This window comes from Danio rerio, chromosome 13 (assembly GCF_052040795.2).
Source record: "Danio rerio strain M-AB ecotype USA chromosome 13, GRCz13ab, whole genome shotgun sequence".
Taxonomy (NCBI): Eukaryota; Metazoa; Chordata; class Actinopteri; order Cypriniformes; family Danionidae; genus Danio; species Danio rerio.
Window position 1 is genome coordinate 40334560 of NC_141033.1, and position 17550 is coordinate 40352109.

Consider the following 17550-nt stretch of genomic DNA (forward strand, 5'->3'; position numbering starts at 1 on the left):
TGTTGGAATGTTCTAAAGGAATAGGGAATAGGGGGGATAACGGAATAGAACACAGCCAGAAACGGTTTCTAACTACAGCTCTATAGGTGTTGTCGCAAGCATACAAGTTTGCGACGCAGTTTGCAAATGTTCATTGAAACGATGGATTTCGGAAAAAACAAATCAACTAAATATGTTTGTAACAACGCCATTTGGGACTTTAGTTGGCTCACAATGGTTTTCGGAAACGCACCCCAGATGTGATGAAAACTCAATGACATTACTTTGTACTGGCTGGTACAGACATCCAATCTCCACGCTTGAATTTTCACAATAATCTCATCGCTGTGACATCACTTCAAAATTTATTTTTAAACCAGAAGAACAAATTTGCTCTAAACAACTCAAAAACAACCAGTTTATTAGCAATGTGGGACACATATATGACTGTCAACATCTTAAAAACTGCATTTTGGTGTGATTACACTGTGATTACACAGTGTGATTACACTGTAAAAGAAAACTTGTTTTTGAATTTTTTTTGTTGTAGAATCAAATGATCTTTTTTATCATCTCAAAAACTCTGACCCTGCGATGTGACTATTGTGGATGTGCACCTTGTCATTTTAATGCTGAAACGATATACTGTGCAAGCCTAAAATAAACTATGATGTACACGTGATTACAACATTATGAAGACATTCAGGACTGAAATTGGACCTTTTAAGAACCTGATTGCCGTTCACAGCTTAAAATATTAAGTGTGATTATTTTACTTTGTTACTTTAGTTATCTTCGCCTTGAAGAATCCACCCTTTCAACCCCAACTCCTCCACCTTTCCCTTTATAGGGTGGTGCAGCCCAGTGGTTAGCACTGTTTCCTCACAGCAAGAACGGCACTGGTTCAAATCCTTAACAAGCCAGTTGTTTTTTCTGTGCAAAGTTTACATGTTCTCACCTTGCTTGCATGGGTTTACCCCGGATTCTCTGGTTTCCTCCCACAGTCCAAAAACATGTGTCATATGAGAATTGATCAATCTAAATTAGCACTAGTCGAGCTCTTAACAAGCAGTAAATCTTTATATAGCAATTTATAATATGTCATCAGCTCTAAATAAGGGGGAAGTTCTCGAGACCTACCTGAGCTCAAACTTCCATCTCGCCCTGCAAGCGAGAGGGAGCCCTGGGCTTGAGGATTTTATGAGCTCAGATCTCTCTCTTCGGACAGTTTGCCAAACACGCTTTATAATCAATCATCAGCTAAGTGTGAACTTAGGCTATTTCATTTGGTTTTAAAATGTTATTACAATTTTAAATAACTTAATTAAAATAAAATTTAACACACACTGCTCAGAAACAAAATCTCACAAAAAGTATCAATGGAAATCAAATGTATTAACCCATGGGGGTCTGGATTTTGAGTCACACTAAAAATTGAAGTGGAAACACATTCGTAAAAATTTAGTTAAAACCTCAGTAACATATTAAAATAACCGAAAGTAACTTAACAACAGTATGGTGGCTCAGAGGTTAGTACTATGGCCTTACAGCAAGAAGATTGCTGGTTCGCAATAATACAGTTGGCACTTCTGTGTAAAGTTTGCATGTACACCCCGTATTGGCGTGGGCTTTCTACGGGTGCTCCAGTTTCCCCCACAGTTCAAAGACATGCGCTATAGGAGAATTGAATAAATTAAATTGGCCGTAGTGTATTAGTGTGTGTAGGTGTTTCCCAGTACTGAGTTGCTTTTTACAGTGTGTATATATAGAGTTATAATAATAATTTAATACTTAATAAACCGAGAAGTGGTCTGCAGTCTGCAAAAATCACACTTCTCTTTTTTGAGCTGTGAAATTGACAGCACTCTAATCCAATGGTATTGAGCATAAAATATATGTAAAAAACAAGCAGACAAAAAGACCAGCCAAACAGGTCTTGTAGGGAGTAATAAAGATATGTAAACCAAAGACATTCCAAATTCAAAGATCTCTGTAAACGTGACACTGTGAGGCTCCGGCTCACTGGAGACCCAAAATGGAGAGGCTGGTCCTCCAAACGTGCTGGATTGCCTGTTTAGTGGGCCAAGCACTCGATTATACACTTGGGCGGGCGTGACACACTCAGTAAAAGAGTTTAGTGCTCAGCTCGACAGCGATGTGAATGATGTCGCTTTACGGGAATGAAATGAACGGCTGATGTACAGCTGTTCACTCCTGCCCTCCACATGCTCTAGCCGTTACCCGCTGGAGGTGGGCAGAATCTGTCTCAAAGTCAAAGGATTACAACCGTTAAAGCCATGAATCACTGTCAGAACTCAACGCTAGTAAGGAGACTTAAAACAGGAAGCCAGGTACTTTGACCGCCCACATTTTGTCCAAATCTAAAAGCCATAAAGGACTTTAGAAAGTTTAAAAGCTTGAAATACTTCAAGAGAAATCGAAAGACAAACTTGTGTGATGAAGTTTGGGTTTTTTGTCATTATCACTGTAGGAATTTGATTTAACTACAGCGGTTTGAACTATTGTTCTGCTGGATGACTAAGAAAATAATCAGTATGATGATCAAAAACTGTACATTTCTAGTTAAACCATTCAATCTTATACTGAAAATCTATGGGTAAAAATGTGGGAGAGCGTTGCTATTGTGTAATTATATGAGTGTATTGTTTTGCAATATGGAGCAATTAAGTGCTAATGTTAAGTCAAGATGTTAAGTGCCATGTGACTAAACCGGGGCATCACGGGGGCGCAGTGGGTAGCACAACTGACTCACAGCAAGAAGGTCACTGATTCGAGCCCCAGCTGGGTCAGTTGGCATTTCTGTGTGGAGTTTGCATGTTCTCCTCGTCTCCCGGTTTTCTCCGGGTGCTTTGATTTCCTCCCACAGTCCAAAGACATGCGCTATAGGTAAACTGAATAAGCTAAATCTGAAGATGTTTTGAACTGAGGGCTCCTGGAAGTCGCTCCCAATATGCGTACACAAGCGTCTATTGGAAATAACGAACTTGTGCGCGGAAAAGACACAATATGTGAATGGCTGCCATCATTTGCGATCTCCAGCAGTTGATCATCTTTTTGCACAGACATGCTGGATTCACCGGATTTGTTGACAAATGGATTGCAGATCCATTCCTTTGCAGATGATGGGTCCTTCACTGGGTCTTTTCCCCTACGCAAAGAAACTTTTCAAAGACGTCTGCTTCTTACTCATTTTTCTAGCTTGTAGGTTAAATTTTGGCACTCAAGTGACCAAGATGTAAGCAAGAGAATACAGTCATTTTTAAAAATGAAAGATTTTCCAAAATAAATGATAATTTAGGCAAAAATAATAAATAAATCATAAATAATTAATGAGTTCTTGTGTGGTCCGGTAGCAATTGATCCACGGAGGAGTAGAGATCCACTGGCATACAGGTCAATGTATGATAAATATTTTAAAAACACCAGACAGACATGTAACGGCAAGTTTCAACTACATAACTTTCAAAGGCACGTTTTGGATTACCGTTGTTTTCATATTACGTAGGTGTGGCTTAGTGGTTTTGCCTTCTTTCATGTTAAACAATCTCTAGCTCATTTCTTCCATACAGTAGATTGAGGTCAGACGTGAGAACAAAAAATGAGCACACAGCTGGGGCCAGCTGCATAATATTTTATTTTATTAAATTTTGTCAGCACATATTTTTCAAAGTCTTTTACATATTTTTTTAAATCTGCTGACTGCTCTAATTTGAATACATTTTATTTTTAATGATCGGCTGAATTATGAATGATTGGTATTTTAAAACTTGTTGCATTTGACACCATCTATTGTATAAAGTGCTATAAAAATAAATGCCATGATGGGGCATCACGGTGGAACAGTGGGAAGCACAATTGTCTCACAGCAAAAAGGATTCGAGCGACAGCTGGGTCAGTTTAATTGCATTTCTGTGTGGAGTTTGCATGTTCTCCTCATGTTCATGTGGGTTTCCTTTGGGCGCTCAGCTTTTCCCCCACAGTCCAAAGACATGCACTATAGGTGAATTGAATAAGCTAAATCGGCCATAATGTATGTGTGAAAGAGTGTGTATGGGTGTTTGCCAGTGTTGGGTTGTGACTGGAAGGGATTCCGTTGTGTAAAACATACGCTAAATAAGTTGGTGGTTCATTCTGCTGTGACGATCCCTGAGGAATATAAGGATTAAAGGACTAATAAATGAATAACCTGTAATGCCAATTCGCAGAGCATATCAAACACATCAATAGGGCAATGATCGGTTGCTTTTGCTTTGTATTTATTTCGATATTGAAAAGAAAAAGTGCAGCATATATTTACATATTCATCTAAAAGCCGCTAGCAGCTTTCTGTGAAGCATCGTGATGTTTGCTAACACTTTACCGTGTTTGAACCCAGAGCAAAGAATGAGAAAGAATTTCCCTGTCAGTATATCAGGGCCTTAAATGTTGCAAAGCGAAAATGGATAAGGAGATCTGAGGTAAAATACCATTCTGGGAGATGAAAATGGACAGAGAAATGACTCTGAGTAGAAGCAAACTGCAAGAAACGAGGGAATATGTTTAAGAACCATCTGTTGAGAAAAACTAGCTTGCAAACATCAGCTGCTGGCTCAGAGAAAAGGCCCATTCTTTGTGGCAACATGCTCCATCCGCTCTAACTGGGATTACCATTAGGACATTTTCCAGGGCTATTATCCGCCTCACATGAGTGCAGCTAGTTTTACGCTTTTCAAGTAAATGTGGACTGTTAGTTCATTCTCCATGCTGAGGCTAAGTACTCTGCACATGACGTCACAAATGAAAATAAAAGCCACTGCCTTTTAGACTTGAAATGAATGATTACATACACTCTCACCAGTGTTTAAAAAAAAAAAGCCATGTGATCAAAGAGAAAACTCGGCCCATTTGTTTACAGGAAACCGTTAGGAGAGGGTGAAGATAAAAGAAAAGTCCTCCATCGCTCCAGAAAAAGAACATTCAAACTGACCACATGGGGACTGAACATATCAATGGCTCATTTTATATATATATATATATATATATATATATATATATATATATATATGTATTCAAAAAAACCTATACAACATTACATCTATGAATTATCAACTAAATTAAGATATTAGTGGTATTCAGGCTGAAATACACTTACATAACTTATGTAAAACATTTTTTTTGGTTAATAAAAATTTAAAAAAAGCTCACCTGGAGACTTAAAAACTTGAATTAACTGAACCACACATGAGTAGATTCAACTTGATAGACAACCCTTGTTTCAACTCATAATAGTCAAGATATAGGTCAAGTTCAATTTGTGAATACTAGAAAATGTCCACATGGCAGTGTCATCAGTTCTCAAATGCAAATTAGTGAACACAGCTACTAACATTTTGAGCTGATTTTAGTATCAAGCATTTATTAGAAAAGACGTGCTCATCAAAATCTGGTAATCCAATCTTCTGTCATTTAGTGTATCTACTATCAGTTTTACAGTCTGTTCTGATTTCTGAAGTCAAGTTGTGTAATTCAGATTTTATTTGTTGTTTCAAACAAAAATGTATATTATTCTTTAAAGGTTCAGGACACCCTGGAGAACTTTTTTTTTTTATATTAACAGATTTGTGTGTGTTGAGCATCAGTTAAGCCAATGTTAGCAGCTGTCAGCTTTAATTGTGGGGAAAACTGGATAATTTTGAGCTTTTGTAAGCTAATTTCAGCTTCCGGGTTTAAAATGATTTTTGGGGCGAGATCAAAATCGGCGACGTAGCGCAGAACTGCAAGTGCAATGATGACGCGTCGGTTTCTCATTATTATTCATAGCGGAGTTTTCTTATCCTATGAGAAGAGCCGGCTGCTTAATTATTCATTAGACCTGCCAGAGTCAAGCCCGAGCTGTAAGACACAGACCCACAGTTTTTAGCCGTTCATGAAGGCTCATATGCGTTTGTTTCCTTGATCCACGGGGTTTGTTGCATGTTTTCCCCCGCGATCTTGTCAGGGTCGATCATACAGCAAAGCTGTGTGTGTGTGCTGCTAGCATATTTGTCGGGAGAGCAGCACGAGAATTAGAGAATGGCGGACGCTGTCTTTTATCAGGAGTTCGTTCACATTCAGACACATCACTGTGCTGCTGTGTTCGCCTAAATCCTCCAGATTACCAGCAGGGCTAATGGTAAAAATAGACAGGTCAGGAGACCTGCTGCACTGAGTCTGCTGGATACGGGGATTGAGGGAGAAGTCCCCATTTATAGGGTTTACATGAACACACTTATCTTTATAATGATATAAATTGTGGTTATGTGTATATGAAATTACGAATAACAAATGTAGCAGGGCATTAAATCACTGTTCATTTCTTTGCATTTTAACTTTGTAAACTATAAACTAATGCGTCTCCTCACGGTTTGTCTCATTTTGTGAGCTAAAACAACAGTTGTTCGCTTACGTTCTCCCCTGCTGGCTATGCCCACTGCTGCCCGATGCTCGCTGAGCTCCACGCCCTTTAATCATGCATCTTTTGAAAAAATTCTGAAGTAGACTTTAACCGAAAGTGGGGGGTGTCATGGCCCTTTAATGCTTACAGTGTAATGAATACATTTTGGCCATCAGATTTTTACTTAGCAAGGGAAAATGGCACCTTTTCACCTCTGTTTGTCAGTGTATAGATTTAGGTTCAGAGGTAGTTCTATGTGGCCCTTCAAGAACCTTTGAGTGCCTCTGCTCAACCTGATAAACATGTGACCATTTAAGCAAAAAAGGCATATCAGGACTGAAATTTATACATATTTGTAATAAATATGTGATAAGTTGAAACTAAACCTCTCTTTGTTGGGCTTGTGTCGACAAATTTATCATTTGTCATGCTTTTCTTTTTTTAATGTCACATTCCAGAACAAAAAAACCCATTGCCATTCTAGTTGGAAATTTTCACAGTTCTTATAGTGTAACAATATATTTAAAGTCTGCATAGAGTTCTGAAAATAAATTCTAAACAAATTATAAAAGTTGGAAATGTATTGCTGAAAAACATTACAATGCAGACAAAGAAGACACCAGTACTGAATTGTGCAGTTAAACCATTTAAAAAAAGATTCGCAACCAATTCTGTATCCAGGGTTGTGGCTTGATGGAACAACAACAACAACAACAACAACAACAACAGCAACAACAACAGCAACAACTACAATAATAATAATAATAATCATAATTATGGGCAGCACTGTGGCGCAGTGAGTAGCACAATCGCCTCACAGCAAGTAGGTTGCTGGTCAGGCCCCAGCTGGGTCAGTTGGCCTTGTGGAGTTTGCATGTTCTCCCTGTGTTCATGTGGGTTTCCTCCGGTTGCTGTAGTTTTCCCCACAAGTCCAAAAAAAAAACATGTGGTACCGGTGAATTGGGTAAGCTAAATTGTCTGTAGTGGATGTGTATGTGTGTATGGATGTTTTGCAGTGATGGGTTGCAGCTGGAGGGGTATCCGCTGTGTAAAACATATGCTGGATAAGTTGGCGGTTCATTTCGCTGTGGTGACCCAAGATTAATAAAGGCACTAAGCTGAAAAGAAAATGAATGAATGAATAAAAACAACAATAATAATAATAACCATTTAATCTAGAGTTATTGTTTCTATAAAGTCTATTTTTTATCTATTACAATACATATAATTTCTAAACATATATATTAAAATACTTGCAATCTATAGTTCACAATTCACATCGAAAAATGCAAATATGAGCTCTTCCACTTTCAATTTTGCAAAGTGAAACGCAGCTTGCACTCTCATGAAATGCAGTGGCTAAGCAACCACAAGTTGCATATGCCTTGAAGATGAAATTTCATCTCACTGTCTATTTGAGCGCACTTACACATGTATGGCTATAAAGGCAATTAAGCTGACATTAGTAGAAGTAGCATTAGTAGCATCCATGCAGGTTGGAGCAGCATTTGAGATGTTTGTTGAGATTGAGATGTTTGTTTTTCAGTGTGAGTGAGTGAGTGTGGTTTCAGTGCTGTCAGTAAACACACCCCAGCATATAGCACTTTGTCCTGCCTATATATGATTATATGATTGATATATATATATATATATATATATATATATATATATATATATATATATATATATATATATATATATATATATATATGATTTTAATAGCAATTTTAGTTACTTCTTGTTTCCTTTTCATTCAAATTTGGCTAGGTGTTTTATTCCACTTTTTTTTAAATGATGAAATAATAAAATAAATATATTTTTACCTGGGCTTTATAGCGAAGCAATTATAAAAAGAATTTGAAAATAATTTTGTGTCAGTGTGTAAACCCTATTGTTGCAGACCCCTTTAATGACAATGATGTGCTTAACCTTCATCCACATCATTTGCTAGTTTTCCCCATGGCAGGGCACATATTTTTAGCATTAATTTACTATGACATATGCAAAATATTTATTCACAGTAGGCTAAAAATGTTGAAAAGCTAAAAATGTTGTTGCTACATTACATGTTATTCTCACTAACTGTATATTATGCATAATTAGAAACAACTAATCCTACCTTATAATTATCTGTTTGTTTGTCTTTCAATCTATCAATCAGCCCACTTAACTTGTAAAAGATCTGTCATCTGCATTGATGTTTGCTTGATTTTAATTGATTGGTAATCATTATGCAATCATGATTTACAAAATCAAACAGAATTGTGACAATCATAAGATTACCATCTTGATCAAAACATTCTTTCAGCACCAAAACTAAATGAAACTCAACATATTGTGCGATAAAAACAGTCAGTTGTAGGCAACACAAAAACACAGCTTGTGTTTTAACAAAAAGCACATTCACACATCGCTCCCCGTCCCTGCAATCAGGCCTCTGATTACCGCTATTTAAAACTCAAGTGAGCATCTTCATAGCATCCGCACATCATTGACAATATTTACAAACTCTGTGCCCCGGCAAAAGCACTAAATTTAGTCGAAAATTGCATGTATGCCAAATATTGCAAGCTTAAGAGATGCTTGTGAAAGAATGCTGATTGACAAGCGAGCTGAATGTACAGTGAATAAATTCTCAGGTCACATGTTGTCTACCACTCAGCAGCGCATCAACAAGAACAACCGAGTCCTGTATCGAGAAGCATTCAATTACAGTCTATTTCATCCACAGATTGTTTTCACAATACACCCAAGACACTGTTTGAAGAATGTAGCTGTTATGATCACCAGTGATGAAGCCTTCATAGGTCACTGGAGAACACTCCCTGTCATTCACACAAACCACATACCCCATCATACCCCGCAGTCACACGCCAGGTTCAGGTCACCTTTTGATAACACACAGACACAGCTGAAGCTGTTCAGGACTGATTACATGGAATATTATTTTAAGTCCATGTAGTGTGCATTACCAAGCGTTTCCCTGTTTAGTCTAACCATGTTGATCCTTGTTTGTTTATATTATGTTTGTTTTGCCGCCTGCCTTGGCCATTCGGTTGTTATACTAACTACTTTTGTTGATTATCTTCATGCTACCTTCTGTCCCTGTTTAAATTTTGCAATACAGGCTCATTCTGAAACGTAGTGCCGTGAATGTTTCTGGAGACATTTAATTTTTTAAGCGGACGCTACGGGGCAGCATGACGCTGTTCCTTTTGCCGCTTACCAGCTGATCGCTTATTTCCATGTGGAGGGCTTTCCTGCCACAACCAGTTTGTCCAGTTAGCTCGTTGTGTACGTTGGCGAACTTGAGATGCAGAGAGAAGTTGACGACGACTACTGGGTTTGAGTCCGGGGAAGAAATCAGGGAAGATAAAAACAGAATCCAAAAAATAAAACAAACGAGTGAACAGCAGGGTGAGAAAGTGGTAAAATCTGAAAACGTGGTAAAAATCAGATGAGGGCTTTTCTTTTTCTGAATAGCTTTTGTAAACCGTCGGTTGGGTTTAGGGAAGTAAGCGGGTGGGCGGGTCAATCGGTAAAATTGGTTGGGTTTAGGGAAGGAGGAGGGTGGGTCAGTCGATTGGCCGGTTGCCCAGTCAATCATTCAGTCGGTCGACAGCGGCCTCTAGTGGATTTACGCAAGAACAGCGCAGGCGCAAACGGCAATCACAAGAAACATTAGAGATACGGAAAAGTGCACACAGCGACCACTCACAGATCCAAAACAAAAACTGCAAAAATACGTACCTCTCTGGCTCGTATTTTGCGATCTCCAGAAACGTCCACGGGACTACATTTTCAGAATGAGCCTAGGTTGGAACTTTGACTGCCTGAGCATTCGGATAAAAGCTGCATTTGGACCTGACTATTGTCAACACCATCATCATATCATCACTGTTAAACGATGAAATCCTTCTGTACCTGATACAGGTTCCTCCATTGCGGCAGGGTTGGTGCTGGCAGACTGCGGCGTCACAGTTTTGGATATTTTGGCCCCTGATTGCTTCCCCCACCACATACAGCTCTTTGGAGCCCATTTGCAGTTCACGTATGCAGCCGATGAAGCCAGAGACATTCCCACTGTTGTGATGCAGCTCTAAGACGGATGGAAAGCCACCAAGAAATGTGGGACCAAAAACTACCTGAGTGTTGAGAGAAAAAAAGGTGACATATGGTAACAATTTTGACAGTTTTATCTTGATAACAAGATTCATTTTACATTAACCTGTTACATACAGTGCCTGTAGAAAATCATAACACCTTTTTGAAATAACGACTTTATTTGTCATACAGACTGAAATCAAGACACATTCCAAATAACTCTAACAGCCTTTGAAATGTTTTTGTAGCCTTTTCCTAACCTGTGCCTTACAACTTTATATTGTAGGTCTTTTAAAAGCAGGGTGTAATGTGAGTAAAGGTACAGATGTTTCACAGGCTACGGTGATTTTCTATATCTGTAAACTCTTTTCTAATGTTTCTAAAAGTATCCTATGCTAGGCTTAATTTATTTGATTAAAATAAATGTAAAAGCAACAATATTGTGAAATGTGATCTTTTTTAATAATTAATGCCCAGCTTGCACATTTCTTACATGATCCTTAATCAATAATATGGTCACACTTCATTTTACCAGTATAATTATTGCTATTAATAAACCATAACTTTTTAATTTGCTTATTAATATATGCTTATTAATAGGAATTAAACTTCTGAATGAACACATTTGTTGTCAAACACACAACACAAACTGCTCCCATACTGCTTGACTAAAGCCAAGAAGGTACTGCTACTGTTTTGGAAGAAAAAGGAGTCCCCTACAAGTAAACTGTGACTTAGAGAAATGACTTAAACGTTACATTTAGAGTGAAGTAGATACCTTGTGGAAATGCCTTGTGGACATATATTATTTTATGTAATATTTTAATAATTCTTTTTTGTCATACTCTGTTGTTCAAACAGTGCTTTTTAAACTAGCTTTTAGGATTGGCTTGTTATGTGGGATTATATATATATATATATATATATATATATATATATATATATATATATATATATATATATATATATATATATATATATATATATATATATATATATATATATATATATATATGCTGAAGTCAAAATTATTAGCCTCCCTGAATTATTAGCTCCATGTTTATTTTTTCCCCAATTTGTGTTTAACGGAGAGAAGATTTTTTTCAACTCATTTCTAAACATAATAGTTTTAATAACTCAGTTCTAATTTTTTTTTTAATCTTTGCTATGATGACAGTAAATATTATTTTAATATAGCTTAAAGGGGCTAAAAATATTGACCTTAAAATGTTTTTTAAAAAATGAAAAAAACTGATTTTTTTTTCTAGCTGAAATAAAACAAATAATACTTTCTCTAGAAAGAAAAAATAAAGGAAATACTTTGAAAATTTCCTTGCTTTGTTCAACATTATTTGGGAAATATTTAAAAATGAAATTCCACCACAGCGGAATGAACCGCCAACTTATCCAGCAAGTTTTTACGCAGCAGATGCCCTTCTAGCCGCAACCCATCTCTGGGAAACATCCACACACACACTCATACACTACAGACAATTTAGCCAACTCAATTCAATTATATATATATATATATATATATATATATATATATATATATATATATATATATATATATATATATATATATATATATATATATATATATATATATATATATATATATATATATATAAATAAATAAATAAAAATTCAAACGGGGGCTAATAATTTTGACTTCAACTGTCTAGTTGATAAAGGGATTTAGAATAAGGTCATGCAGAATATAAATACTAATTAACAGTCAATATCATTTAATCATTTTAATAGAGTGATTTGAATGGTCAACTATATCTTACTATTATCAATGTTAAAAATGACTGCAATACCTAATATTTTAGTGGAAACTGATTCATTTACTATTAGCTATACTATTATTTTGTTATTATTATTATTATTATTATTATTATTATTATTGGATGATTAGAAAGTTCACAATCACTGAACTTACTAGAAATAGAATAGTTTGAAACAAACACTTTGGTCAGACTTTATATTGATGATCCATTTGTTAAATTTAAGTTACGTGGCATATGCATGCCAACTGATTCTCATTAAATTATAAGTAGAACACTGTGAGCGCAAGTAAACACTGGGAGCGTATATATATATATCCGCATCTCATAGATAAATATGACCTATTCTTTCCTACAAACTGATATGTCATTACAGTATGCAGAAACAGACGTTCTTGAGTCAATGGCACTTAAAGCCTGGAATTATAATTGGATATAGAGCAAAGTTTTGTCTTTTATATGGAGCCACTGCAGCTTAAAGGACCTCTTGCTGCTTTTTCCCTGCATGCAGCAATCACTGTACATTTATTATATGGAAAAATGTATTATTCTCCTTTTTATTTAAATTATGTACTGGTTTTGATCATGGCATGATGGAACATCAGACTGGTTAAGACTGTCATTGCTTCTTATTAATCTATTTTAATAATTTTGGCTGGCCAACAAACATTAACAACTACTCAAAACACATTACAACCCATCAGAAAGCTCATATATAAATATTTTAAAATTTCAAGACCTCTAAAGTTTTCAAATCTGCATTCTTTCAGAATTTAAATACAACCAATATCTTTATCCTGCGCATTTTACAGACATTTCGACAACCAACACTTCAAAAACAAAAAAGCCTCAGTTGTTTTATTTTAATGCAGCTCCATAAATGGATTTGTGAGGCCATTATTTTCTGATTAGGTATCTTATAGTCTCTTGAAATTGTCTGATTATTGCAGCCCAGCTCTCGGTGGTTTTCCTCAATTAAGATGCAAACATTTAACTAGAATGATTAAAGTTAGTATTTTTGGAACAAATTTCTTCATACCAGCCTTCAGAAACACTGCGGTGCTTTCTTTTTAGTCATAAACTATGCTTTTGGTTCCGATACTCAAAAATACTTTGCATAGATTTCAGTGAGAACTTTTAAACCTTTCACTGCCAGAGATAATGACTTCTATTATCCTCAAACCAACTTTGAGCCATTAAATCATTACAAATATAAAGATGCAATAGCTGTCAATGGGGCAGTACCCTTTCAAAATGAAACTATTTGCACCTAAAGAGTATGTGCTGCCACCTCAAACGAATATATTAGTATCTAAAAATTATTATTAGTAAAAATGATTAGTATTTTTTCATATTGATATGCATCTTTCAGGTTCCAATATGGACCCTTTAGGTACAAATGTGTACCTTTTGAAAAAGTACTGCATCAGTGTCAGATATGCCTATTTCAGAGAGTGTATAACAATGGGGGAAGGCAACTGAGTAACATTTACAGACAACAGTTTAAATTAATTGTTTAATATTTTGGAGCAAATCGGATTCTAATTGAAATATTTTAGGAAATGTGTATATGCATGTACACACAAATGCCATAAATAACTGAATGTGCATAAGGAGCAGGTTTACCTCTGACACCGGCTCATCCATGTATTTCTGCTGCTGATTAGCAGTTCCATTATCAGCAGCTATTTCAATGAAACAGAGCTGGCCATTGTTTTGTGATGGCAATGCATATCTGAGAGGAAGAGAGAAAGAGAGAGAAAGGAAAGAATACAGTTCAAGAATGAGAAAGTCAGACAGAAGCAGGGCAAAGGAAGAAGGAATGAATCGCATTAGATCATGCAGCATTCACAATAAATCCATTTAAGCATGAAAGCTACACAAATTGGTGAGGGGAGTTCTGGGCCACTACTAGGCCACTGCACGCTAGAAAAATCATTTTAAATTTCCTCACACGCAATCAAAATATACATTTTTCTCTCCCCAACTTGTTCTACTAGTCGCGATTTATGTTCTCAATCATCTCAAATTGTTGAAAGACAACTCCTTCCTGCATATACAGAGCTCAGCATATAGGTACACCCCTCGAAAAATCAATCTTTTAAATAAATATTTTCTATAAGATGCTATACAATATTATATTTGCGCACATACATTAGATTAGTCAGTACTGAAGCCAAATCTTGAGTTAATCTGACAAAACAACTTACCCTAATAACTACACCTAAATTTATTTATAATGGAAGGAATAAAAAAATATAAAAAGATACAACAAGTACATAAAATGTAGTTGAAATTCTGTAATTCTTTTTTTTGCAATATTATATTTCTATTATTGATGATGATAGTTGCCTATATTCACTGAGAAATAGATTCAAAACGAGGTGGGGTGTGCTCATATATGCTGAGCACATTTTGCTAATAAACTTATACTTAAGCACCCAACTGAGAACAGCCTTACTTCAGATAATTATTGTGGAATCTACCGGTGGCTCTGATGTATGTCTCTAGCATAGGTCTCAAACTCAATTTCTAGAGGGTCACAGCTCTGCATAGTTTTGCTCCAACTCTAATCAAACACAGCTGATCCAACTAATCAAGGTGTTCAGGACTACTAGAGACTATTAAACAGGTGGGATTTGGAGGTGGTTGGAGCTAAACTGTGCAGAGCTGTGGCTGTCCAGGAACTGTGTTTGAGACCATTGCTCTGTAGTGATTAAACAAGAAATACAATAATTTTGGGTATATCTGATGGCCAATCCTTAGTTTCATTATTATTTTATTTATTTTAGAACAAACCATTCAGATTGACGGCAAAGTTAATTTTATGACTTCATATAAAACTTACTAGACTCACTATGCTAGATTACAATGTGGCCATTATTTTGTTGTAATCTGAGCAATCATCCAACTGGTGAGTAACATAGTTTCCAGCAAGATGCAGTATAGAGTAATACAAACAGATCTCAGTTGATTAGATTTTTCAAATGCATTTGTTCTGGGTCTTCCCCATGCCTGCAACACCTCTCTAGGTAGGCATCTGAAACAGATGCCCGAACCACCTCAGCTGACTACTCTCGATGTGGAGGAGCAGCGGCTCTACTCCGAGCTCCTCCCGGATATCAGAGCTCCTCACCCTATCCAGAAGGGTGCGCCCTGCCACCTTTTGAAAGAAACTCATTTCGGCCGCTTGTATTCGTGATCTTGTCCTTTCGGTCATGAGCTTTGGATGAGAGTAGCAACGTAGATTGTTTGGTAAATCGAAAGCTTTGCCTTTCGGCTCAGCTTCTTCTTTACCACAACGGACCGGTTCATCGACCGCATTACTGCTGCCGCTGCACCAATCTGCCTGTCAATCTCACGTCCCATTCTTCCTAATAGTCCCATTCTTCCTCACTCGTAAACAAAACCCTGAGATACTTAAACTCCTCCACCTAGGTTAGGGTTAGGTGCATTTTAAATATTGACTTTTTATTTATTTTCTTTTACTTTTTTTACCTATAAGCACAGTACAGTTAATGTTCAAACTGTTTATAATGATTAAAGTGGCTGACAATAATAAATATTCTTAAGAATAGGAATTAATCTGCCTTGTCATTATGGTTTTAGACAAATTAGACAATTTTTTTTTCTGAGGTGGTACTTGATAAAAAAGTTTGAGAACCACTTATCTAGAGCCATGCATGCAATACAATCTCTCATGTGATATTGTTCATTAAACAGTGCTGTTGTGTAATTTGATAATCACACTGAACAATATCACGTTCACAGGTAGAATTAACAAAACAGTGTATCAGCCAACAGGAGAGTAATACAGTTTCACATACTCACAAGCACCAGTGTTTACTTGCACTTGGCACTTAACAAATGTTAATTTTAGGCCTTGCGTGTGATGCGAAAGCCATAGATTTTCTCTCTGTCCAATCAGCTCTTTCAGCCACTTGAAAAACTCGACACTTGCTTATTCAAGTATCAGCTTTTGATTTCAGCCCATGTTGGGTTCAGGGCAAGAGGGGAGAAAAATCTCCTTCTCCTTTAATGACCAGATGCGAGCAATCAGGGCGATTGCCCTCATGCTAATTTGAAACAGCCTTGCAGGACACCTCCCTGAAGGCAATCAAAGCCCTACAACTTCAGGTAGCACTAATTACAACACTGGGGAAGTTATGAGAGTCGCTCTGCATACAGATTGACAAATTAATGCCCGATTGGGACCACGAGAAGGAAATTCAACGTGACTGACAGCCCGCCGCTGAACCAGTCCTGCTGATGAATCCTGAACATAAGGACATGAGCTGATTCGATTGTTCGCTGAGGCTCCTGCAACGACTTTAATATTCTGATATTAGTCCAAGTAGCATGATGTTATGAGGTACTAATTATTTTAATCATGGCTCGATAATCACTTTAGCTGCATCGGACAGCTGTTAGCATTTATAGAGACTTCTCAGCAGGCGCAGTGTGCCCTGTATAATATTTTAGAAGAGAACAGATAGGGAGATATTTTAAACATTCATTCATTCATTCATTTATTCATTGTCTTGTCGTCTTAGTCCCTTTATTTATCCGGGGTCGCCACAGCGGAATGAACCGCCAACTCATCTAGCACATTTTTACGCAGCAGATGCCCTTCCATCCGCAACCCATCCCTGGGAAACATCCACACACACACACACACACACACACACACACACACACACGCACGCACACACACACACACATTCACCTGTACCACATCTCTTTGGACTGTGGGGGAAACCGAAGCACCCGGAGGAAACCCATGCGAACGCAGGGAGAACATGCAAACTCCACACAGAAATGCCAACTGAGACGAGGATCGAACCAGCGATCTTCTTGCTGTGAGGCGACAGCACTACCTACTGCACCACTGCGTCACCACATATTTTAAACAATATTAGAAAAAAATAAGAGACTGCTTTAAAGTTTTTATTGGCTCTCAATATTTGCCATAGGTGATAATAAACTATTGATCACGCTTTCAAAAATTCATATAAGAATATCATTGTTTGGAGCATTTAATTGTGAAAAACTATTCAATTTAACATATTCAAAATATTAAATAAAAAACAACTTAAAATATAGCCTGATTTCAATTGACATACTATCATTTTATAAAAATAAATGCTTAATGAATTATTATATTTTCATACTTTTGAAATAATATACACATTATATACAAGATATTTATATACCATGAATATATTATTAATATTAACTACTGTT

At 36.7% G+C, this 17550-nt stretch overlaps 1 protein-coding gene across 9 annotated transcripts in view; it reads right to left on the reverse strand.

The window, feature by feature from the left end:
* Positions 1–17550, reverse strand: part of eys (EGF-like photoreceptor maintenance factor) — a 531033-nt gene that overhangs the window by 39006 nt on the left and 474477 nt on the right. For all 9 annotated transcript variants that reach the window (NM_001442782.1, XM_087277984.1, XM_087277990.1 and 6 more), the window contains 2 exon segments: positions 10337–10557; positions 13933–14041. In NM_001442782.1, the coding sequence (NP_001429711.1) occupies positions 10337–10557; positions 13933–14041 (330 nt within the window).